The sequence below is a fragment of the Squalius cephalus genome (genome assembly GCF_949319135.1).
Source record: "Squalius cephalus genome assembly, chromosome: 4".
Lineage (NCBI taxonomy): Eukaryota > Metazoa > Chordata > Actinopteri > Cypriniformes > Leuciscidae > Squalius > Squalius cephalus.
Genome location: NC_137125.1, coordinates 42,138,254 through 42,164,471, shown reverse-complemented (window position 1 = coordinate 42,164,471; position 26,218 = coordinate 42,138,254). Strand labels below are relative to the sequence as shown.

Genomic DNA, 26,218 nt, shown 5'->3' with positions numbered 1-26,218 from the left:
GTTTTTTTATACTACCAGCACTTTCCTGTGTCAAAAGCAAATACTGCCCTACAGAATGGTTGTGTGGATGGCTGTACCTCTCATAAAGATTAGATCTAGATCAGAACTTTAATTCAGTCTGTGTGCACCGATAGGCCAGAATGTCTGCTGTCCCACTGCATCATGGGCCCTGTGCTGGTGCTGGATCCAGCCCTTCCTGCCAACATAACATTAAAAGAGTTGCCAACATTTTCAGCAGCATTGTCTTCTACAAAACAACTCTTACAAGTGGCCAAACCCCTCGTCCCCTCCACAAGCGTGTCTGTTCTTCTCTTCCACTCCCACAGTGAAGGTACAATTATAACCTACTTCTCACAGCACACAGTACATTTATAAAGTATGTACCAGGGGCATGCAGTCCATATAAGCTGCGAATCCTCTGCATAGCCAATTCATTCATGGACTCGCTAATTAATATTAACACTATAAATTACTAAAATTTCACTTGCTGATTTGGATGTTAAGTTTGGGCTTTTAGGGAGGAACAAAAAGACTGGTGTGAAGGAAAGGAAGATGCTCTTGACGGAATGCAACAGCTTTTCATAATCATTATTCGCACAGACCTATATATATATATTTTAGTCTAACATCTTATGTTTCCTGTTGCAGCTGAAAAGGCCCATACAGATGCTTTGAAGGACCTCCTGACACACTCCATCAGCAGAGGTTACCTGGTGAGAACACTTCTCATTGACTGATTCTGCTTTCTCTGAACATTGGAATTTCCTGCTATTCGAAAAAGTGTAACAGAACGGCACTTTAACTTGGACATTTGGACATTTTTCACTTCCAGCTTTCACCAAGATATGGGTATATGACGTAACCCAAACATGGAGCACCAGGGAGATGTTCTGCATGATAAACAATCACTTTTAAACAAAATCAGCAGGTTCCCACATTACATAATGATAAAACCTGTTTTGCAAACATTTGCTGAATATTGTTTGTAGAATACGTTTTTGGATCAGTGTTATTGTTAACTAAAATTAAAACAACTAAAACTTATTTCAGTTCATTGAATAAAATACTAATATTAGATGGAAAAACCTTACAAAAACGTACGAATTAGGAATGTTACATTGGCAACTAAATGAAATAAAATTAAAATGATAAAATGACTAAAACTGACATAAAACTAAATAAAAGCTGAATATAAATATTTAAAAAGAGCAAAAAAACAAAAACAAAAGCACTTAACACTTGAACTGAAAGAGAAATGATTACAAATTTAAAAGATAATAATATATACTGTATATATCATACAATTACACTGATTTTGTTTATCGTACACCTGCAAATCAAATGCTAGCATTGGAATTTTGTTGTTTCTTTGTACGTCATTTTCCGAGCATCGGGAAGCAGGAATATTTGAGTGCAACCGTATAAAACCAAAAACTCATGCTGCATTTAGGGATAATAGGCAAAGTCATTCACAGAAAAGGGAACTGTGTTTTTTTATCGTGATGTCTGTTGTATGTTTACGGTTTAACCAACAAGAGGAACTATCTAAAATTCCTTTTTACGCTCCTGACACTGCTCCTGGGAACCGACATCACTGCACATTTTGTCTGTGGCTTTTATCTGACATGCAAAGTCCATTACAATGCATTACATCATCTCTGTGTGAAATGGAAAGTTTTTCATTTGAAAACAAATCCTTGTGAAACTCCTGGAGTCTAAACATGTGTTTCTGTTGCAGACGACTGATAAAGAGGCTCCGGGGCTGGTCCGCATGCACACTATGGCCTACTTGAGCGGCTTCCCGGGGTCACTAAAGGAAACCGAGCAGCTCAGGGTCAAACTACCAGCTGTGGTCACTAGTAAAATCAAGCAGGTAAAACCTCTCAATCGAGTACAATGCAATGTTCGAAATGACCACAAGGTGGCGCACAAGATTGTAAAAATCATTAGAAATTCATGGCTATCTGTGTAAGTTCTGCAGAGAACTTTAAGGCCTTTATCCATCAACAACCCCCAGTGATGTTACCGTATTTGTCATATTGAACTATTTCTGGCTATCAAACTGCTTAACCGCTGAGCATCCATTGATCTATAAAATAATAATCAGTGTTCTGTGTGTTGTGGTTTTCGGTGTTTATCTTATTTGTTAGGGCAAAGCGTGGGCTCCGTCCTGCTGTCTGCGGTCATGTGATAAGGGCTCAGGGTATTACAGTGACACTTGAGCGGAGTGACAGGGGGGTTAACAGTACAGCAACTGTTTGAAATGGCCCGGCGCCAGCCTGCGCTTGGAAAAGGCATCAGGGTTTAGGTGACCTTCTCTCTACCTCTCCTCTGTCTCCCCACAGAGCTCTGTATATATATCACAATACTTGATTTGTTTGCCTGTTACTTTCTTTTTTCCGTCGTTGCTTTGTACTTGCTTGCTTTTGTTTTGATTCCATTCGCTCGTACCTTCTTGATTGCTTTTGTTCGTATTTGCTAGTTTTTTTTTTTTCTTTTTGAATTTGTTTGTTTGTACTATTGTTTGTTTTTTTTCATCTTTGCCTGCTTTCATTTATTCTTAATTGCATAAGGCTGGTCTTGTTTTTGTTTGTTTTTTGCTTGACTTTGTTTCTTGCCTGATTTTTGCTTGTGCTTGATTTCATTAACTTTTGTTTGCTTTTGATCATCGTTGCTTGTTTTGTTTGTTCTTCTTTGATTTGTATTTGATCCTTGCTTGCTTTCATGTATTCTTGCTTGCATAATGTTGTTCTTGCTTTCATTTGTTCGTTTACGTTTGTTTGTTTTTGCTGACTTGCTCTCACTTGCATTCCCTCTGTAACTCTTATCTTTAACTTTTCTGTCCTGCTCCCTCCATCCGATAGAAAATCTCCACAGCCCACCATGTCATCAATATTGCTCATCAGATAAAAGTTTCTGCCTTTATAACAAAGTTCTTGCCATGACTTTTCTTTTCATTAATAGCACCCTCTCAGTGTCTTTCTCCTTTGTGTTTTTTGTTCTGCAAATCTTGTTTTCCTTCCATTTCATGCTCTGCTCATTATTGTATTCCTGAAGGAGGTGTGAAGAGTCCTCTAGGGTTTTTTCCTCTTGTATGTGTCTACAATCCAAATGTGGGTCACATAAGGTAATATAGCAATGGGAGAAGCTGAGGAACAGATAAAGAAAGCGAGAGAGAGAGAAGTTGAGTGTTGAGAGATGGCTAGTATTTATAGTGCGTGTTAGCCTGTTTGCAATGTTGATGAAAGCTCTCCCTTGACCTCTGTCCAGTGCACACACATTTCTATACTAGAAATACAGCCTGTGAGTGTGTGTGGGAGGTCTGCTTAGTTATAGTTTGGGGACAGATTTGTCTCCAGAAGTAAGCTAAATCTGGCGAACCATCCCTTTGGGAACGTCCTCAATTGGAGAATCTATTGATAAATGATGTTTCAGTTATAAATACGCAGATGTTTTGTGTTCAGGATAAGTTGTAGTAATTATTAACTAATTAAGCTAATAAAGTTGATGTTAGTCTTTTGTCTGAATTATACTTGCATATGCACCTATAAACACAAAAATCCTCCTATTTTCCTCTTAGTTATTTGGTTGTTTTTCTAAATGTGAAGGCGGCAGCCAGATCCACTGCCTTAGTGAAAAGGACTTCTTCAGAATTTTAACGCGGTGCTTGTATTCCTAAAACACGTTTTATGTGTATATGCTGTTTATAGATATACTATTTTGACTCTGCAGTCTTCATTTGGCATTAACCGGAGGTACGGGAACGGAAACAATGAGCACCCTGTGCTTGTAAACAGCATTGTGACATGTGATAAAACTTGTTTTGGGGGAAACCTGATCACACGGGCAAACACATCACAGGAGCTTGGCTGCGCTCTGACGGTCACATGGCTGTGGTATATCTCTAGACCCTTCTGATAGAGGAAGTTCGAAATAATGGGGAAATTGACATCATCCAAAAGAATAAAAGTTGGTCTGTTCTATGCGATGTACTAGGTGTCAGCAGTGGTATGGGAACGATTTGAAAAGTTGAGGGACAATTAATCATGAGGCTTTGATAAGCACAAATTAACTCCCATAAAATGGGGAGACAGAGTTGCTTTCAGGGCACCAGTACATAATTTTGCATCTACACACACGCTTACACCTTCAGTGCCGGTTATGGAAGTTATTTCCCCTCAGTCATGCGGGAAGCCCTGTGGGAGTTCTGATGTGGCAATTTGATCTACATTAATGGTCAGAATTTTGGGGTTGGTAAATATTCAATGTTTTTGAAAGAAGTCTCTTATGCTCACCAAGGCTGCATTCATTTGATCAATGATGAATACAGTAAAACAGTTCCAATTTTAAAGAATCGTTTTCTGTTTTAATATATTTTAAAATATTTTTTTTTTCTGTGATGTCAAAGCTGAATTTTTAGCAGTCTTCAGTGTCATATGATCCTTCAGAAATCATTCTGATTTGGTGCTTGAGAAACATATTATTATTATCAGTGTTGAAAATAGTTGAGCCACTTAATCTTTTTGTAGAGATGTTTTAGTTCACCCTTGTAAATGCAAATATAAAATGATGCTGACCCCAAACTTTTGAATGATAATGTACGCATGTATGGCTTCATGTTTTTTCCCTCTAGTTTTAATTAGCTAAATGATTTATCCTATTATATATTGTGTCTGATATTGTAGGAAGTAGTCTGTGCTTCTGAGTGATGGTTTGTATATGTGTGTATATATATCTCAGTTGCAGCTCTACTCAGAGGCCAGCATTGCTCTCCTCCACCTGAACACAGCACAGGATTTCACCGACCTCACCCAGCAGGCCAAGAAGAACCTGACGCTGGACGGAAAAGAGCTCACAATCAGCCCGGCATACCTGTTCTGGGACCTGACCGCCATCTCACAGGTATACACATCACTGCAGTTCCACACGTGGACCCCAGGGTAGAAACTTAGCCGTGCTTGATAAATGATCAATTCACTACAAAATAACTTCTTCTCTTTCAGTCTAAGCAGGATGAGGATGTTTCTGCCAGTCGCTTTGAAGACAATGAGGAGTTGCGTTATTCGTTACGTTCCATAGAGAAACATGCGCCCTGGGTGCGCCATATCTTTATTGTAACCAACGGACAGATACCGTCTTGGCTTAACCTGGATAACCCACGTATTTCAGTGGTTACTCACCAGGTGAGTTCTAGGACAGCTTTGTAGCGTGTATTGTAATGCATTCTAATGCTAAGTCTTTTATGTTGTTGGCGTTTGTGTTTGTCTCTCAGGACATTTTTCACAACCAGTCTCACCTTCCTACGTTCAGTTCTCCTGCCATAGAGACCCACATCCACCGGATCCCAGGACTTTCACAAAAGTTCATCTACCTCAATGATGATGTCATGTTCGGCAAGGACGTGTGGCCTGATGACTTCTACAGCCACTCCAAAGGTCAAAAGGTCAGAAAGACTGTCAGTGTAGATTATTCTAAAATAAATCATCTTTCCATTACAACTCATTGTGTAGGGTTGGGAATCGAAAATCAATTCCAGTTCTGGAATTGGATTTAAGGTCAGGAATCTCGGATACTTGTTATAAACTTAAAATTTCAGTTCCTCTTATCGATTCCTTTGTGTGTATTTTAATATGATTTTAAACCATTCGAGCACAAGAAGATACAAGCTCTGTTTTTTGTTCTGAACACACATCCAAAACGTCCGCACAGAAAGCCGCCTCTCATACGGTATAGTGCGCAAAACTGAGCTGAGTTCTCTTCCCCCTTCTTTTTGCACTTGAACGGACAAATACACACAAAAAAATGTCAAAATATCCTCGTAAACGAGTCAGATATGTCTAAAGTGAACGTAAACAGTTGACAAAGAAAATGCATGTGTAACAGTATATTGGATCCGTGCAGCTCTTAAAGTGACAGCGGCCTAATATTCCTCCTGCCGTCTCTATAATAACGTTAATCAAACAACAAAAGACAGAGCAAATTCACTCGCTGTTCTTGACTTAATAACTTTTGTAACTATATTTGTAATGAATATTTTATTTATAAAGTGCAGTGTTATTTTACAGTTGATTGCAGTTTCTGTACCTGAAAATCTTAAAACACTGTTTATTTCAATCATATCTTTGTTCAGTAGAATTTATTTGTGTGATTGCTATTTCTTTATTTGTTCTTTTTTAATTACTGAGTGATTACTTGTTTTTAATAATGCTTGAAATGTATATTAGTTAGGCTAGTTTTTTTTTGTTATGGTATTTTTAAACCATAGGCAGAAGCTCCTTGTGCAAGTGTTCCTTAGCCTGTTGATTTTTGTTCATATTATTCAGTTACAATGGCATTTTTTGCAATAAAACTTAAATGTGAATCGATAAGCGGAATCGGAATTGTCCGAATTCAAACGATACTCAACCCTATTTGTGCTTCACCTCAATCACCTCTGATGTTCACAGGTGTATCTCACCTGGCCTGTTCCAAACTGTGCTGAGGGCTGCCCAGGCTCCTGGATCAAAGACGGTTACTGCGACAAGGCCTGCAACAACTCTGCCTGTGATTGGGATGGAGGAGACTGTCAAGGTACTTTGACAATATCATTTCACCCAAAAATTCTGGCTTTAGTCAGTCGCGTTCATTTTTTATTTCATGATCAAACTTTCTGATCACAGCCTCATGTCTGTTTCATCATTTCTTGTTATTTCTTATTTTATTTATGTATTTTTTCCTGGTAGGCACTGCAGGCAGCAGTCGTTTCGGAGGAGCGGGCGGTTCTGTGATTGGAGGCGGGCAGCCTTGGCAGTTCGCAGGTGGTCTCGGAGGACTGGGGGGCGTGTCCTTCTGTAACCAGGGTTGCGCTAACTCTTGGTTGGCTGATAAATTCTGTGACCAGGCGTGCAACGTTCTGGCTTGTGGGTTCGATGTGGGTGACTGTGGGCAGGGTGAGTCTTGACCAGTGTTTATCAAGCTTTTTGATTTTAAGGGGCTCCCCTCGGTCACAGGGGTGTCAAACTCAGCTCCTGAAGGGCCACAGTCCCACACAGTTTAATTCCAACCCTGCTCCAACACACATACCTGTAGTTTAGATTAGCTGGATCAGGTGCATTTAATTAAGGTTGAATCTAAACACTGCATATATATATATATATATATATATATATATATATATATATATATATATATACATATATATATACATATACATATATATATATATATATATATATATATATATATATATATATATATATATATATATATATATATATATATATATATATATATATATATATATGAAGAAGAAATGTGAAGAAGAAAAAAAGAGTACACCCTTTTGAATGACTTTAGCAGGTCATAAAATTAAGTAAATACAACCTCAGATGAACAACAACACATGACATTACACCGTGTCAATATTTAATTACCATAAATCAAGCAAAAATAGAGAAGCCATGTGTGACAAACTACGTACATCCTATGATTTAATTACACCTTTAGCAGCAATAACTTCACGTCATCATTTTTCTGTATGACTTTATCAGTCTCTCTTATCATTGTGGAGGAAGTTTGGCCCACTATTAAGTTATACAACATAACTTCAGTTTATTGATGTTTTTGGGCATCTATTTATGCACAGCTCTGCAAAACAAGCCCAAATCATCACCCCTCCACCACCGTGTGTATGAGGAGTTTGTGCTGATATGCTGTGTTTAGTTTTCGCCTAACGTGGAGCTGTGCACAGTATGGCCATCTCCATTTTGGTCTTGTCTGTCCAAAGGACATTGTTCCAGAAGTCTTGACGTTTGTTCAGATGCAACTTTGCAAACCTAAGCCGTCCTGCCATCTTATTTTTAGAGAGAAGAGGCCAGGTAACCTTACAACCCTTCCAAACATGGCGTACTTGTCCAGTCTTTTTCTAACAGTACTGTCATGAACTTTAAAGTGTAACATGTTAACTGAGGCCTCTAGAGTCTGAGATGTAGTTCTTGGGTGTTTTGCAGTTTTTCTGAGCGTTGCACGGTCTGAACTTGGGGTGAATTTGCTGGGACGTCCTCTCTGGGAAGATTGGCAGCTGTCTTGAATGTTTTCCTCTTGTGAATAATCTTCCTCACTGTAGAATGATGGACTTCAAATTTTTTGGAAATGGCCTTCTAACCTTCCCAGATTGATGGGCAGCAACAATTGCATCTCTAAGACCATTGCTAATGTCTTTACTCCTTGGCATTGTGTCAACACACACCTGAATGGTCCTAACCAGCAAACTGCCAAAACTTCTGTTTTAATAGTGTTGGTCACACTTGCTGATGATGATGAATCAAAGGCATTTGATAAGCAGCGCCTGACTGCTACTAACCCTCTTAAATGTAATTCCTATGGAAGCAGTAAGGGTGTACTTAGCTTGTCACAAATGGCTTTTCCATTCCATGACACGGTGTAATATATCAGGTGCTGTTGTTATATAGACACATTATTTGATTTCCATTTACATCTTCTTTTTTTTAGCATTTTAATTTAGATCATTACAAAAATGACATGAAATATTAATTAGCATTAAAATGAATATACAATATTGGCAAAAATATAATAACTTATACTGTAACTAAAACATTACCCCTAGTGGACCCCAGCCTCCTGCTTGAGAACCACTTTTACTGCTTTAAAAAAAAAAAAGTTTTTAAGTCTGGTAGTATTTGATCAGAATTAACTTATTTTGTGTTTGTTTTTGAATTTGTTAGATAATTTCAACCAACTCCACCGTGTTGTCCTCCGGAGGAACCAGACGCTTTACACCCTGCCTCAGGGAGCGCTCCGACCGTATTTTAGCTTCTCAGGCCTGGCTAACCGCGTGTCCGAGGCACAGGTTGCTGATAACCCAGCAGTCCGTCACACTTCTGTCGCCAACAAGTGGAAGACCATCCATTTGCTGTTGCTGCCTGGACACAATGCCACCCAGATCCACTACAACCTTACCTTTCAAGGTGCCGACAACCACGACTTCACCATGATTTTCTCTGTCGCCGTGGATACCCGAGAGCTCCCCAAATCGAACGTATCCGATCCAGTGCGCGAGAAAGACGAGGAACCCAAACCGACCGTAGTGACCCCAGAACCGGAGGTCCTGTTTGAAAATGTTCCCAAAGAAAAACAAGGCCCTAGAGTTAGAGAAAAATCCCATGGCGATATAGATGCTGTGCAAGTACCTGCGTTAAACGAATCTCTTTTGCCAGAGGAAGTGAAACTTGAGTTACAGAAGCTGAACGATAAGCTAATATTGGGTGACATCACTATTAAAGGCTATAATTTGACCAAAGCAGTGCTGTTGGAGCCATACAAAGACAAAGCTCAGCTTTCACTTAACAAGGACAAACAAGCAAAACACTGGAACGAAGAGCAGAAACCTCTTCTGATCAGTCAACATCAGGCCGAGAGAGCAGCCAGGGTGAAAAGAGAAAACGAAGATAACTCTGAATTGGAACCAGGTGTCCCTCCATCTCTCGTCCCTGTCAAGATTGATGGTGTTACACCTAAAGCTCAACCACGATTGTTCGGCATGGAGAAACCTCAGCTTCTCAGCAACCTGATGGAGAACATGTCTAAGGAGAGGGGTTCAGAGGCCAACGAAGGCCAAGACCGCAGAGGGCCAGTGGGTCGTAAACTCCAGTACTACACCAACTTTGACCGGGGTTTCCTTCCATGGGAGAAGAGGAAGTTCTTTCAGGATCTGCAGGAGGTGAGACACACGTGTATATATAAACAAACAGCCGATTGACTCTTGTAACTGAAAGGCAGGAATTATTTCTGCTACATTGAGTATTCCAGGGTCTCCTATTCATAAATTGAATACATTTGAATGTCTTTTTTGTGCATCACAGGAAGCGGAGCGTCTACAAAGAGAACTGCAGTATGCAGCTGACAAGACTGCCACTGGACGCAGATTGCAGGACACTTTTGCTGATTCACTCCGCTATGTCAACAGACTCTTGAACGCTCAATTCGGCTTCACTTCCCGCAAAGTGCCTGCCCACATGCCTCACATGATTGACAGACTCATCATGCAAGAACTACAGGACATGTAAGAGTCACAACACACACCTAAAACATTAAGTTAATGTTTAATTGACTAAATGATTATAGAGTAGTAATGCACCAAAAGTTTGGCCACCGAATTTCAGATAGAAAAAAAGGCATGACTTTATCTTGATATCTTGATATCTTGCTCCTTCAGCTTCCCTCAGGAGTTTGATAAGACCTCATCCCACCGTGTGCGTCACTCTGAGGACATGCAGTTTGCCTTCTCTTATTTCTATTTCTTGATGAGCGCATTGCAGCAGCTCAATATATCTGAAGTGTTTGACGAAATCGACACGGACCACTCGGGTGTGCTGTCCGACCGTGAGATCCGCACGTTGGCTACACGTATCCATGAACTCCCCTTAAGCCTTCAGGTACACACAACCCCACCCTCTCAGAAGGGAGAATTTTTAGTTCAAATTTAATTTATATGTTGTTTTAATTGTTTATATTAATTTTAAATTGTAATTATAAAATTAAGAAAAAAATAAGTTAAAATGTATTTTAAATTTAAAATAAAATGTAATTAATTAAAATGTAATTAAGTTTAATTTTAAAATGTCATTTGATTAAATTAAAAAAAATAAAATTAATACAAATAATTACCAAAAATATTTAAAATGTAGTTGATCTTATGTAAATTAATTCAAATTTGTTTAATACAATTTTTATATTTCAAATCAATATAAAATATTTCAAATAAAATTACATTTGTAATTTATAAAAAAAATTAAATTAAATTGAAATACTTCATTCAATTAACAATCAAGTAGGTCAGTTTTTGATTTTGTGACATGAACACAAGACATGTGTTACCTAATTTGTTGTCACCATGTGATTATCTGTGTTGAGGAAGTGCATATTTGTTCATTTGACTGTAAACAGGATTTGACCAGTCTGGAGCAGATGCTCATAAATTGCTCTAAGACTCTTCCATCCAACCTCACGCAACTCCATACAGTCAGCCCGACCCAGGAGGCCTATTACGACCCCAGCATGGTGAGACCCACTGTTCAAAGCCAACACAAGAAAGTAACTCTAATATAAGGAGATAAAATTTCACAATACACTTCATATTGGATATTAAGTCAACAACTTGCTTCATGAGTAGCTTTTGTCTCTACACTTGTAGTTTGCAGAAGTCTTGTATTATCAGCTCTTCTATCTGTGTATTTGTTAGTACTGTTAATGTTTTGATGTGTCTGCAGCCACCCGTCACAAAAGGTTTAGTAATCCACTGCATACCCATCATAGAGAGGATCCACAAAGCCTTCAGGGACCAGAATAAATACAAGTAGGCCTTTCATTACCTTCTCAAAAACACTTTTCCTATGAGACCGGGATAGTTATGCAGGCTCTTGTTCTTTTCAGGTTTGAAATTATGGGCGAGGAGGAGATAGCCTTTAAGATGATACGAACCAACGTCTCTCATGTAGTGGGGCAGCTTGATGACATCAGGAAGAACCCTAGGTATTTGTGGCGTTCCTGTTTTGTTTTGCACAATGGGAAGCCTCGTCCACTTTAACCTCTTTTTTTTTTTTTTACCACAGGAAGTTTATCTGCCTGAATGACAACATTGACCACAGCCATAAGGACGCTGGCACGGTCAAAGCTGTTCTGAGGGACTTCTATGAGTCCATGTTCCCGGTGTCCTCTCAGTTTGAGCTGCCCAGAGAATACAGAAACCGTTTCCTTCACATGACAGAGTTGCAGGAGTGGTAAGAATTCAGTCACAAACTGACAAACAGGCATTGTTGACGATGTGCAATTCGCATAGGTGTGTGTGTGTAAAAGTAACTTGGCATTTAACAAAGACAAGTCAAACAGGTCTGTGTACATACCACAGTTTTCATTATTGAATCTTAGGCCCTGTTTACACCTGGTATTAAGATGCGTTTTGGTTGATCACGTCACAAGTGGATGAAGCTAAATACAGGTGTAAAGGGGTCTAAAACGTTTTGAGCTCGTCCACTTTCGACCACTTCCAGAGGTAGTCGAAAACGCATTCGACCGAAAGCTTATTTTGTCCATTAGATCAAAAGATCTGAAAAAACCCACACATTCACCTATAGACACTCTCCTCTCCTGAAGAAATCAGGACAGAAGTGGACAAAAGAGACAGATTAAAATACAAGGTGTAAATGGGTGTATGTCTCACTCGTCGTCTTGTGATCCGATCGACCAAAACTCACCTTAATACCAGATGTAAACAGGGCCAAAGCCAAGTCGAACAGGTCTGTGCACATACCACAGGTTTCATTATTGAATATAAAGTTAGGACAGGCCAGATCTGAACGGAGTAGTTTAGTGAAACCCTCAACCAGAGAGAGCTTTAACAGTTTGACATGAAACTGTAATGGGTGTAATTGACAAAAAAAACGAAAAAAAAAAAAACTGTTGGAATAAAGTTAACTAAATAAAGAGGTTTATTATGCTTAATGGTAGCGTGAAGAAAAAAAAATCGGCACATTGTTCAAAATATCATCTTTAGTGTTTCACTGGATAAAGAAACTAATACAAGTTTGGTGAGTAAATTGATTTAGTGAATCATTGATTGATTCATCAAGCCTTTTGAGTGAACTTTAAGTTTTCAAAAGGTGTCTCATATGAATATCCACGGCATTTAAAACCGATGAGATTAGCATGTCGACACCACTTTTCGTTCGCCAATGAATATAATAGTTATGTATTGTTGCAGTGGTATATCTGGTTTTGTTGTAATGAGTTTCACAAGTCTGTTTACATTTAGTAGTGTGTGATTTATAGCCTGTTTCTGTTGCTTTACTCCTGTGAATACCGGTAAACGTTCCTTCCTGTCATCACTGTGTGAAGTTGGGTGATAGCTGTCGTCGCAGTCTGGAATTCTGGGAATGGGGTGGTGGTTGAAGAAGGGTTTGTGTGCCTGTCGCTGCTTTGGAGGGTTACAGGATGGAAATTATGACTAGTGCATTCACCATTCATGCTCACTCAGCCAGAGCGGCTCTGTTACACCCAGATGCCCCATAAAGCCCCATCAGAGTCGTGTGACCAGCCTGGGCCGAGGGGAAGGGTGTTATTTTTGGGCACTGCCAGGCTCGACCAGCCCCATTGGCTCTTTTTAAAGCTCGGTATCTGCAGATTGGCTCTCTCAGATGTGAACATGCAGGTGACAAACGGGTAACGGTGTTCCTCACAGATAAGGATGATGTCACCTTGTCACCCTCTCACCTCCGACAGCCTGCTGGGTGACATCAGAACTTGAATCACTGTGAACTGTCAATCACAGTTTTGATAAATATACCGCTCTGATTCTGCCAAGAGTTAAAACAGCGTTGCTGATCCCATCCCCTGTGTGCTGACAGCAGTGAATATGAGCAATCGCTGTACGGGCCAGTTGTGGTTTTATGGGTCAGTGGTATATTCAATATTTGAAAGACTTTTGTCCACCAAATTAGTCATGTGATGCAATTACAAAAATAAATGGAAAAAATAAATAAATAAAATAAACATCATAGAGAAGAGAGACCTGTTTTTTAAGGTCAATAATTTTTTTAAATACCAGATCATTTCATAATATTTATAAAATTTGTAATAAAAAAAAAAAAAAGTTGATTTAAGGTGAATACACTCACCTGTATTCAAGGTATAAGGAACATATGTTATTACTTTTTACTTGATGGATGACAATTTTAGAGTTTAGAGTTTTAGAAAATATATTTTATATTTCATATTTATTATTTAATATAACATTTTCTAATATACTATTACTTTTCTTCAGCAAGGATGCATTAAATCAATCAAAAGTGACAGGCAAGACATTTATAATGTTACAAAAGATTTCTATTAAATTCTGCTCTTTTGTATTTTCTGTTCATCAGAGAATTCTAGTGTGTTTTCTAGAAATTTTACTTAAAATGTTTCTCACAATATTGCTGTTACTGTATTTTTTAATCACATAAATACAGCCTTGGTGAGCATAAGAGGTTTAAAAAATCTGTAACATTTTAGTTTAAGGTCCAATTCTCACTATAAACTAGTTGCTTATTTGCATGCATATTACTAGGTTATTGAAAAAAAAAAAAAAAAAAATTCCAATGATTAATGATGCTTGGTGCATTCAAATTGTAGTTATGGCATCTACCATTTAGCAGGGGTTTGATGAACCATGCTAACCTTGTCTCGACCCCTTGTTTCACAGGCGAATATACAGGGACAAGCTGAAGTTCTGGACCCACTGTGTGCTGGTGACATTAGTCGTCTTCACTGTCATGTCTTTCTTTGCTGAGCAGGTCAGTATGGTTTGGCTTACATGTCCATTGTGCACTATCTGTCTTTCTTTATTTCACTTCACACACACACACACACACACACACACACACACACACACACACACTTGAGTCCAGTCCAGCTGAGTCTGGCTAGTCTCAATAACATTAGCAACTAATATATCGAATTTTACCCAGCAACCATCTGTGCTCTTTTAAGGAAATGGTAAAGGCAAAAATATCATCCTGATGATTGATCAACCAGGCAGCTTGCAGCAAATTGTCACACTATTAATTGCAGGGTCGTGTTTCTGTTTTTGGGAGAGGTTAATGGACACGGTGACCTTTTAAAAGACCAGTATGTATTCATCTGTCCTTAGTGACAGAACAGTAATGTGAACACTCACTAGAAGTTACAAATATGGATATGATGCATTATCAGTGGATGCTTCTGCTGCTGCCGCACATGCATGTAGAGGCATGTCATGTTTAGCTGCATCATGTGACAGACTGGCACATTAACAGGCTTAATTACAATCTTCAGAACAGATTAACAGCCTCTCTCGTTAACTTCCTGTTTCTCTTGATGTGGTTCCCGCTTATATTTATTTATATATATATATACAGTGAGGAAAATAAGTATTTGAACACCCTGCTATTTTGCAAGTTCTCCCACTTGGAAATCATGGAGGGGTCTGAAATTGTCATCGTAGGTGCATGTCCACTGTGAGAGACATAATCTAAAAAAAAAAATCCAGAAATCACAATATATGATTTTTTAACTATTTATTTGTATGATACAGCTGCAAATAAGTATTTGAACACCTGTCTATCAGCTAGAATTCTGACCCTCAAAGACCTGTTAGTCTGCCTTTAAAATGTCCACCTCCACCCAAATGTCCACCCATTTATTATCCTAAATGAGATGCACCTGTTTGAGGTCGTTAGCTGCATAAAGACACCTGTCCACCCCATACAATCAGTAAGAATCCAGCTACTAACATGGCCAAGACCAAAGAGCTGTCCAAAGACACTAGAGACAAAATTGTACACCTCCACAAGGCTGGAAAGGGCTACGGGGAAACTGCCAAGCAGCTTGGTGAAAAAAAGGTCCACTGTTGGAGCAATCATTAGAAAATGGAAGAAGCTAAACATGACTGTCAATCTCCCTCGGACTGGGGCTCCATGCAAGATCTCACCTCGTGGGGTCTCAATGATCCTAAGAAAGGTGAGAAATCAGCCCAGAACTACATGGGAGGAGCTGGTCAATGACCTGAAAAGAGCTGGGACCACCGTTTCCAAGGTTACTGTTGGTAATACACCAAGACGTCATGGTTTGAAATCATGCATGGCACGAAAGGTTCCCCTGCTTAAACCAGCACATGTCAAGGCCCGTCTTAAGTTTGCCAATGACCATTTGGATGATCCAGAGGAGTCATGGGAGAAAGTCATGTGGTCAGATGAGACCAAAATAGAACTTTCTGGTCATAATTCCACTAAACGTGTTTGGAGGAAGAAGAATGATGAGTACCATCCCAAGAACACCATCCCTACTGTGAAGCATGGGGGTGGTAGCATCATGCTTTGGGGGTGTTTTTCTGCACATGGGACAGGGCGACTGCACTGTATTAAGGAGAGGATGACCGGGGCCATGTATTGCGAGATTTTGAAGAACAACCTCCTTCCCTCAGTTAGAGCATTGAAGATGGGTCGAGGCTGGGTCTTCCAACATGACAATGACCCGAAGCACACAGCCAGGATAACCATGGAGTGGCTCTGTAAGAAGCATATCAAGGTTCTGGCGTGGCCTAGCCAGTCTCCAGACCTAAACCCAATAGAGAATCTTTGGAGGGAGCTCAAACTCCATGTTTCTCAGCGACAGCCCAGAAACCTGACTGATCTAGAGAAGATCTGTGTGGAGGAGTGGGCCAAAATCCCTCCTGCAGTGTGTGCAAACCTGGTGAAAAACTACAGGAAACGTTTGACCTCTGTAATTGCAAACAAAGGCTACTGTACCAAATATTAACATTGATTTTCTCAGGTGTTCAAATACTTATTTGCAGCTGTATCATACACATAAATGGTAAAAAAAGCATACATTGTGATTTATTTTATTGTTGCTTTTAACTACCATTTTAAAGATTAATTAAATCATTTTAAATATGCTTGTTTATTTGTATATTTTTTCCCATTATTATTATTATATATTTTAGACATTCATTCATAATTTTAAATATGGATATATTAATATAAATTTTATAATTTGAAAAGAACTTTTAAATGAATAAGATGATTTATTTTTAAATGGCACTTTGAGTTCTTCATAAGGGGTGGGTATCTATACACTGATTCATGTTTCTTTGTCATACAAATTAGAAATATTAATGATAAATAGCAATCACATTGTGACTCTGAATCTAAACTGAATTCTGTTTTAGTCTAGTATTAGTCTTTCTTTCCTCTTCCTTCCTTTTTTTTGATCATGTGTCAATCTTGTTTCTATACTGTACGTGTATCATGTGTCGGTCACAAGTTGACCCACAGCATTCACAACAGGTTTGGTTGACACTCCTTCCTCTTCCTCTTCTTTCTATCCCTCAGCTGATCATGTTGAAACGACGGCTTTTCCCCAGACGCAGGGTCAGCAAGGATGTGAACCCAGAGCGGGTGTGAGGTTATTCCTCTCTCTGAGGGCGTGTCGTGAGAATATGAAGTACCACAGACGTACTTCCGTTAATGCCGTCACATAAACTAGCCCATTTGGAGGTGACTGGATGAAGTTGATGGAGAAACCTCCGAGGCACAGGCCTCCTTCACAAAGGGGCATTAGTGAGACACACTGCGGCCCACGAGGCAAGCGGCTTTCTCTCGTCCCGCGATCACACTCCAGGTTGTGTATTGAATGTGAACTGAACTCAATATTGAGTGTGAGTTGCCATATGACCTTAAGTGTTTGAAATGTAATGATTTGAAATAGGTTTTTTTAATTTAAATGAGAACATCAAGGGTAAAGTACTACCCGCAAGTTGTTGTTCTTTCTCTTGTTCTCTTTGTATCGTCTTTCCTTCCTCATCCTTACAGTGCCTTTCTTTACCACATGAATGAAAGCGGTGGACTCTGATGCACGGCTGGAACTCTCTGCCTTGCGTTTGGCTTTTTGCATTTGTCTTAATCTGTCTTGCTCTCTCTCGCTTATTGCACAAAATCTCCGGGAGCGTATTTAAAACCAAACAGCAATCCTGATACTTGGTAATTTGAGCAATGATCATCAAAAAGGAGCCATTTCCTTCCCTTTCTTTTTAAATGCATGTCGTTTTTTGCTTGAAGTCCTTCACGTGCTTGTCTCTTAGTGGGACATTAAATACCAACTCTGTCTGAAATTCAGATGCCACTGCCTGTGGCCTTCATGTGTATTAATTAACTCTTCACCTTCACTTGTCTTTAAAAGGGAATTGTTGTTTTTTGCTTGCTCATCCGTTACAACTACTGACCCCAAACCTCTGCAGGGCGTACGTGCCTGACAAAACAGGCTTGAGTTTATGAAAACGTGTTGAATGATAATGCTGTTCTGCGATGTATTTCCCTATTTACTTGTATTTATTAAGTTATGAAGGACATAATCGTAATATACAAGCATATCATTGTTTTATTTTGGAAATGTAGGTTATTAAAATTCCTTCTAAATACATTTTAGGTCTCTAAATTATACTGACACATTACAACTTTTGTGTCAATTGTAAATTTAACCAGAAACTGTGCCTCTTTTTTTTTTTTTTTTTTTTTTTGTGGAATTGCACAAGCAGAAAAAAAGAGTTTAATGAACTTAAGTACATAATCTGAATGACATAATGTAATGAAACAGCCAAATCTGTCAATTAAAAGTCTTTCAAAATCATGACTGCTTTGATATGCCTTTGAAATTTGAAAGGCAGCTTCACCTTAAGTCACATTTTTAGGTGTTGCGTGTCACTGCTTCTTGCTTTCAGAACGAGGAAATGACTTTAGACGGTGTTCTATTCAAATCACACAAAATTTATTGTTTTTATTAGCCCTTTGGGAGGAGATGATTCTAAGCAGGCAGAGATATAGTGCATCATAAAACGGGCACAGAGGATCAACACCCCCCCAAAATCCCTCTAATCCCCCTCCAAAAAATCCTTGTCCCTGTTTTCAACACACAGCCACAATCCTTGACAATTAAGTTCTTTCAATTATTATTTTTGTTTTAAACAGGCTTGACTTAATTTCACACTAAATTCAGTCACATTATTAAAATAAATACATACACTGTAATCACTGGACAATCACAAAAAGTTTACTTTTACTTCTTAAAGCTACAATGGCTGTTTGGGCAAAGTTTATTTCTGGATCTTTTTTTTTTTTTATGCAAAGTCTCACAAGATCTACAAATAGCTGCTTTTCTAATGACGGTAAAAATCCTAAACGGTAAAAAGGTTCTGTGATGTAAACCATTGGCAGTTTGTCGACTATATGAGGTCTTAAATACAAGAACGAAATTTGTAATACTTTTTTCTTTTGTACTTTACCAAGATCAGAGGTATAAAATGTCTAAATGAAATTATGGATATTATATGATGTAGAAAACGGGCTTAGTTTAAAAAAGACGCAGAAGATTGTTAATTGATTGCCCAAACTGCAGTTGTAGCTTCCCTTTTTTTGTTTAAAATTGACAAACATGATCAAACCCAAAAAAACAAATGCAAATCTATTCTGATGAATACTACAGTGAGACAAAAATGTTTCCCCCCATTCATTATTTTTGGGCTATTTTCGATAATTGTTTTTTCTCATCTTAATCTTTGACCAAATGCTTTGGATTAGAAATATTTAGGCCGTGTAAACTTTTTGGCCAATTCATCTTTAGTGAATGATTATTTGATTTCCCAACAATTTCCAATGTATCCTTTGAAATAATAATAATCTATAGTTCGTTCCAGCACAGAATGAACCATTTCAAGGCAACAGAAAACTTGAACTTGGCTAAGTGACGCTCTGGCCCTGAGGCCATGTTTTGTACATTTCGTTGTGTCTAAACTTTTTCTTTTGATCCAGTGAGTTATTCTAGTGTACATTAGTGTGGAAAAACAACACGAGCTGTTCTTACTCGAGATGGTCTGGTCAAACCTGGCAAAACGTTCAGTTCTGTTAGTTTCTGGTGGTCACACTGTCAAGGCCGTTGCGGTTTTGGTTGGTGGGGTTCTCCTGCTCTAGCTTGAGAAGCGGGACGACGTCTTCATTCTTAGATCCCGCTTCCTCCTCCCGCCGGGCAAATTGTCAGTCTCTGTGGGTGTGGCCCTGTGGGGTGATGCTGAAAACCCGGATTCGTAGGTGGGAGGCGATTTGCAGGCATAGGCTCATGCAGTAACGCACCAAATCCACCAGGGACAGCACCTAAACAACGGTGATTGAGATAAGACAGGCTTGTTTAGTTTTGACTGGAATGCTATTTGATATGGAAGCTTGTTTCTGCTACGAAAAAAAAAAAAAGTCTGACTTTCTCAGAATTGTGAGACATAAACTTGCAATTGCGTGTTGTTACGTTTGAATTCTGGAAAAAACGCTAAAAACTGACATTGTCTCGCAATTGAGAGTTTATATCTGAAAATGCAGAGAAAAAAGTCAGAAAATCCTTTTTTTATTTTTTTTATTCTGTGGCAGAAAAAAGCTTCCATAATTTGCTCATAAAATACATAGGTCAGAAACCATAAAGCTTTATAGTATGTTCGAAAACGAAACGGTTAACTTGAATTGCTACACTGAAGGTTCGACCCGCTAATGGTTCCGGCTCACCATGGCGATCCAAAGTACGATGTGTTCATCAATAAAGCTGTTGAAATACTGATTTAGGAAGAGGAGTCCAGGACCAATGAAGGCTGTGTCCTGAAGATGAAGCTCACTCTTGGTCATGTGGGCCACCTGTAGAGCAAATCATACCTGAAAACACCTAGTTTTGGATAACTGTTTAAGAACAGGATGAAGCTCATGTAGGCACCAGCTACATGAGAAACACTCACCACCAGCTTATTTGAGATCTTAGCGATCACCATGCCAAATGTAAGGACATAAAGGCAAGGGTGGTGCTCGAAAAGCTGACTGGAGGACTTTTTAAAGATGATGAAGGCCAGAGTGAGGATGAGACCGATGTGTAGACCAGGAGACAACACACTGGTGTCCTGAGGAAGACGTGCACTGTTAAAGTTACCCTATTATTTAACAAACACCACTTTTTTTTACTTTGCATTGTTAAACCTTGAAAATGAGTTATCATTATAAATAATTATCTGTATAAAAAACAGGACCGCAATAGGAACCAATGCTTTTAAAGAACAAAAACAACAAAGACTTCAATGACCCATGCACTGCTGGAGTGCACTTACTGCAACGGTTGAGCCGTTCTTGCCCACGCCACCATTCAGGATGATGTAGAAGTAGTTATAGGTTGAATACAGGAACCCGCCGATGATGCCGAGAATTGGAAAGGTTTGCAAATTCACACCAAGAACAGGCAACTGGGTGAAACATATGAGAATATATATATAATATGAGAATAGCTGTTAGTTTGTGAGTCATGTGAGCAGGGATGCTGGGAAGGGTGAAGCTGAAGCTCTGAGTATGCTTTAGAATAGGGAGGTTTCGAAAAGACTGATGTGCGTGTTGAAATCATCTGCTGTTTTCTGCTTTTTCTTTTGCAAAATAATGTCTATGGGTGACTGGTAGCCATGGAAGCAGTTTTTACCTACATTTACCTTTTCACAGTCTAACTTCAGACAGGAGGCAGAGAGCAAAACACAGAAGGTCTACTTTAAGAACACACTCAGATAGGGGGCTCTGTCATGATTCACAGTTTTGAAGGGTTTGAATTTTTGTTTTTTTTGTAAATGATCTATAAAATGTAATATATTATAGTCTGAAATTTTTTTTAAAAGAATTATATGAAACCACGTGAACACTGGAAGCACCCAATTGCATGTCACACTGCAACTGAGGTTATATTAAATTATAATAAATTATATTTACTTATGTATTATTATATTACCATTGTGCATAATGTTAATAAAAACTATTAATAAATAGACATGATAAATTACATTACATCATATTTACCTAATTTTTATTATTATAATATTAGTATTGAGAATAAACTTGTAAACCAATACTACTAATAAAAAGATGTGATTTTATATTTATCTTTTTATTATTGTGAATAAACAAGTAAATAAAATATTTATATTATTATATTTAAATACATTTAGGTAGATATAATATAAATATCTATATAAATATAATATAAATATGAGCTTTTATTTATTTACATGTTTATTCACCATACTAACATTATAATAATATCAATAATTATAATATAATTGATAGATTTATATTATATTTACCTAGATTTTATATATTATTATTATTATTATGTTGTTAGTGTTTTGAATAATTAAAAATTATTAATAAAAAAATGTGAATTCATGCACGAGGAAAAATAATTTATATATTGATCTGTTTATTATATTGATGATTGTACTGGCACAGCCCTAGTATGCATATGGTTTGCTAAACTTTTTAATTGATTGATTTTAAATTAGTAAGCCAGAAACATAAGCTGACTTTGATGTAACAGTCAGAAGTTACTTAAATATATATCAAATAAACTAGCAGTCAATTCTCAAAAAATGATGCTTGTAATTAAAATCATATTATTTCAGACTTATGGGGAAAATAAGTAACTCTGCAAGTCATAGACATCTGTTTTTCATTTGAAATCATGTTGTGACTGGCCACAATGGACTTTTCTAGTGTAGACTGTTTCAGTGATTATAATGGGAGTGAATTTATGAATGTTATGAGAAAGACACTCAGAGGTCTGTCTGTTAAAAAAGGAGAATGACGTACCCTAGTCTCCCAAAGACTCACTCCTCCGAATGCTGTCATGATGTACATGATCACAATAGCAATCTGGACCTCTGTCACGTCAACCCTGCAGAAACCGTTCAACAATAAAACACAGTTAAAAAAAAAAAAAAAAAACACAGACAGGTTCAATTAATTCAGTCGAATAAGCCATGAACAGCTGCACTCACAATCCGAAGCGGAGTGTTCCAGACACGTACGTCTGCCAGTGCGCGCAGAAAAACATGAACATGCCCACAAAGCCACAAAAAAACATCCAGTTAGGGTGAGCGCCGATCCCACAGGATATACACGTTCCCACGGCAACAAACACTAAGAGAGCAATCCAATTAGAATGCTGTTAATATGTACAGAAGTAAATACACAACAAACAGCATAAATCTACTGCTAATCAATGAAAGTATCAACCAATATCCAATATTATTATTGTAACAATAATTTACCCCCCCCTCCCCTCGTTCAAAGCACGAACTGTAATTATAAACAATAGTAATACTGATGGTTGCCTGAGAAAGCACTACTAATTATAACTCATAACTAAAGTACGAAAGGTTGTCTGGCTGGTTATACCTGTTGAAACTGCGTCACAGCCATGGTCAAAGAGCTCCCCAAGAGCTGAGCTGCTATTGGTCCGTCTGGCCTGCTTTCCATCAATGGCGTCCAGCGATTGGTAGATGAAGAGACCTAAGGCGCTGAGAATAAAGGCCCAACCTGGAGCCTAAAAACGGTAGATATGAAGGAACAAAATAAAGGCCAGGCCAAGCATTAACTGAACAAATAAGCATTTTGAAGACCTGGTTCTTCTTGTTTGACTCAATTAACGTCAATGAGGCATGATCATTTTTCCAAATGACATTGAATGTTCATTTATCTGCAGTTTCTTACATTCAACCACTCAAGCTTGCAGATCTCTTACGCCAAGAGAGAAAACAAACCCTCAAACTAATCTTTGACCTCTAACTGATATGGATGGTTTGTATTATTTTATGCAAGACTGAAAATAAAACTTATCAAGGTTAGCAAACATGGACACAAAGGAGAATCTTCTTTCCTTTAACACAGTTATCTCCAATATTTTGCCATAATTTCATTTGCCAAGAAGCGAATTGGGAAATAAGCACTTCAGCCACATATATTATAAGCAGAGTGAGAATAATCAAATAATATGAAGGAAAGAATCTGTACAGATGTGAAATGATTTAAATCCTTAAAGTAGACGGGCGTAATTGTCTGCCCTAGATTGTTTGCTTTAATGCTCTGTTTCTTGCTTATCTAGGAATAATTTTCCCTATTATTCATTTCATACCTCTAAAACATTCAGTTTAGATTGGAAATATAAGATTTAGCATATTAACATTGGTGTAATAGAGTAACAGGCGTAATAATCAGAGATAAAGGTTGAAAATACCATATAAAGACCATGAGTAACCAATATGACATTGTGGAGTGCTTTGAAAAGACCCACAAACATGGATAATGCGAAATGAGAAGACTATGTACAAGTCGTTTAAATCAAGGGTTGCGTGTGTGTGTGTAAGTGTACTAGTCGGATATGGGCAAAGGTCCATGTGGCCTACAGGGTCGATTTCCCAGAGAGCCTACATGCAGGCCATCTGGTTTCACTGCACAATCACAAAACAGAATAAATCCCCTGTGTGTTTCAGATCCATCACTTCACTACTTTTCATTCAAAAATCTCTTGAAGGCCTTTAATGTATTAAATAATTCTCCCTGTTAAGTCTGGGACTTTGGATGTGATTGTTGTTAAGAGAACAGGACACACAACTCAATATCAGGCCTATGCAGTTACATGAATAAGGTACAGTACAGTATAATTTATATCAATTCTGATACTAGACAAAGATACTGATAATTTACATTATACTATAGTAATTGGAGATGATGCACTGTACGTGGTTGTCAGATTAAATGTGGGCCTAAATATGTGGATTAAAATAGTGATATGTGTATTATCTGACATGCCTTTTGGTGTTAAGCAACACTTACACTCTTTTTTTTTATGTTTTAGAAAGAAGTCTCATATGCTGGCCAAGTCTACAATTATTTGATCAAAAATAGTGAACTTTTCAATTTGAGTATATTTTAAATGTAGTTTAGGCCTGTTTCTGATGATCTTTCAGTATTCATTTTAATATATGCTGATTTAGTGCTCCAAAAAGTTTTCTTAATATTATCCGTGTTAAAAATGGTTGCGCTGCTTAATATTTTTTGTGGAAAAACCAAGATACCTTTTTTTTCAGGATTCTTTGATTTAAAAAAAAAAAGCTCAAAAGAACAGCATTAAAAAAAAAAAGTGTAACCTTATAAAGGTTTAACTGTATCTTTTGCTGATAAAAGCATCAATTACTCTTAAATTAATCTTACAGACCCCAAACTTAAAAAAGTTTAGGTGATAAAAGCAACATCACACTCATAACTGTGCTGTAGTAGTGAATATCATCACAGTTGTGGCTTGGCCTTGTGCTAATATTCAATACAGCAGCTCTTGCTCATGCAATATTTTTAATTATAATATGTGATTATGACATTAATTTTATTACTACTTTGGGCGACCTGACCAATGAGTTTGTCTCCGGGTCAAAGTTCACTCCCTTTATCTATGTGCTATCCTGGCAACAAGTGGGTTAAAGTTGTGCATTCAGCAGCAATCTCCAAAACTGCATAGCAATAAACAGAGGAATCTGGACTTTGCCAGAGGACTATAGTCTATGATTCTGGAAATATGGCACAGGGTACTGTGACATGTGGTCACAGTGCAGCCAGGAATCAGATAGAGAGGGTCAACAGCTAAAATAACAAACAATGATCTGCATGGCCTTCACAGTCAATAAATCTGATAAAGCTGCTTACAATGCCTTCCACAAGCACGCAACACTTTATTTTAAGGTAGTAACATGTTGCATGTACTTATAGTAGTAATAACAGTGAATTATAGATAGTTACAAGTAACTAACCTTAAACCAAACCCTAAGTACATGTAGTTAACTAATATTACTCAGTACTTATTTGTGTAACAAAACACTGTAACAACGTCAACTTAAAATAAAGTGTAACCCAGTTTCATAATACATCAGTTAACGTGAATCGATAACCCAATGTGCTACAAGAGATAGTGGCGAAAAAATGCACAAACACGAAGCCACGAAGCGTTATTTGTGTATTTATAGTCTTCGTTCAGCACCACCGAAAGCAATGCAATCCTAAAATGTGAGTGTTTATTTTTAAAACTGACGTGGCCAGCCAGGGCATTTAAATAGATCGAAACACGTAACGCTGTCACTCAAAGTTTCGCTCGCGCCTGAACTGAACTCACCTCCTCCGTGGCCGTGGGGCTGTAATACACGAGAATGACCGTCGTTAAGATGTTAATGAGGAGTCCAATGATGGTCAGCGTGTTCGGCGCGACCCATATCGGGATCTGCTGGACCAGCCAGTTCCAGTATATCTGGCAGGGCGGCTCGAAGAGAGAGCGTCCGGCCGCGCTGTACTTGTGTTCCTCCAGTCGCTTGAGCTGGACCGCAGACAGCGGCTCCGGACACGCGCACATTATGATCGCTCTTTTGGCAGGGTCAATGCAATGTTTTGGTCCTAATCCCCAGGTGACCACATAGAAGACGACATTAGCTTGCGGTGGTTACGTGTAGAGAGTCATTTTTGATGAGCGGAACCGACAGGCTCCTCCGTTCCTAATAGTTGAGAGCAGATAAACATAGAGGTGCAGGAAACTGCGGTCCGGAAGAGGACACACACAGCCGGGAAATTTGAAAGGATGCGGTATCGCGTCTGACCAACAGGGGCGCAGATGTTGATGTTCGGTTCGGATTTACATTAGGCAGTCTTGTTGTTATTAACTTAATCTATTAAAATCGATTTCTCTTATTGAAATAAGATGAAATCAAATATAAATATTAGATGAAAAACTTCATCAAAAGTGGCAAAAGCAACATTTCTAATTTTGGCTT

The 26,218-nt window shown here is 38.3% G+C and overlaps 2 protein-coding genes across 2 annotated transcripts in view; one reads left to right on the top strand and one right to left on the bottom strand.

Annotated features, from left to right (window-relative positions):
* Positions 1-18,191, top strand: part of gnptab (N-acetylglucosamine-1-phosphate transferase subunits alpha and beta) — a 21,185-nt gene extending 2,994 nt beyond the window's left edge. The window contains exons 5-21 of the mRNA XM_079868621.1: positions 135-331; positions 649-713; positions 1,739-1,873; positions 4,741-4,902; positions 5,004-5,183; positions 5,273-5,443; positions 6,447-6,570; positions 6,723-6,929; positions 8,724-9,718; positions 9,861-10,060; positions 10,214-10,433; positions 10,945-11,058; positions 11,268-11,353; positions 11,431-11,529; positions 11,610-11,777; positions 14,237-14,327; positions 16,905-18,191. Coding sequence (XP_079724747.1) covers positions 135-331; positions 649-713; positions 1,739-1,873; positions 4,741-4,902; positions 5,004-5,183; positions 5,273-5,443; positions 6,447-6,570; positions 6,723-6,929; positions 8,724-9,718; positions 9,861-10,060; positions 10,214-10,433; positions 10,945-11,058; positions 11,268-11,353; positions 11,431-11,529; positions 11,610-11,777; positions 14,237-14,327; positions 16,905-16,976 — 3,286 coding nt within the window. The 3' untranslated portion in view covers positions 16,977-18,191. The remainder of the gene's footprint in view (positions 1-134; positions 332-648; positions 714-1,738; positions 1,874-4,740; positions 4,903-5,003; positions 5,184-5,272; positions 5,444-6,446; positions 6,571-6,722; positions 6,930-8,723; positions 9,719-9,860; positions 10,061-10,213; positions 10,434-10,944; positions 11,059-11,267; positions 11,354-11,430; positions 11,530-11,609; positions 11,778-14,236; positions 14,328-16,904) is intronic.
* chpt1 (choline phosphotransferase 1) lies at positions 18,191-26,014 on the bottom strand. Its single transcript, XM_079868622.1, has 8 exons — positions 25,570-26,014; positions 22,806-22,953; positions 22,406-22,547; positions 22,218-22,302; positions 20,702-20,833; positions 20,339-20,497; positions 20,115-20,240; positions 18,191-19,715 (listed from the first exon to the last, which is right to left on the bottom strand). Exons 1-8 carry the CDS (start codon positions 25,801-25,803, stop codon positions 19,599-19,601), a joined length of 1,143 nt encoding a protein of 380 aa, XP_079724748.1. The 5' UTR covers positions 25,804-26,014; the 3' UTR covers positions 18,191-19,598.
* Between the last annotated feature and the right edge of the window lie 204 nt (positions 26,015-26,218).

Bases quoted from the DNA above. Each gene is read 5' to 3' on its own strand.
- chpt1 (XM_079868622.1), bottom strand. From the start codon at position 25,803: ATGTGCGCGTGTCCGGAGCCGCTGTCTGCGGTCCAGCTCAAGCGACTG. The intron at 20,498-20,701 runs GTAAGTGCACTC...CGTCTTCCTCAG, and splicing joins AGAACGGCTCAACCGTTGCA to GACACCAGTGTGTTGTCTCC. The intron at 19,716-20,114 runs GTGAGCCGGAAC...ACCGTTGTTTAG, and splicing joins TCGTACTTTGGATCGCCATG to GTGCTGTCCCTGGTGGATTT.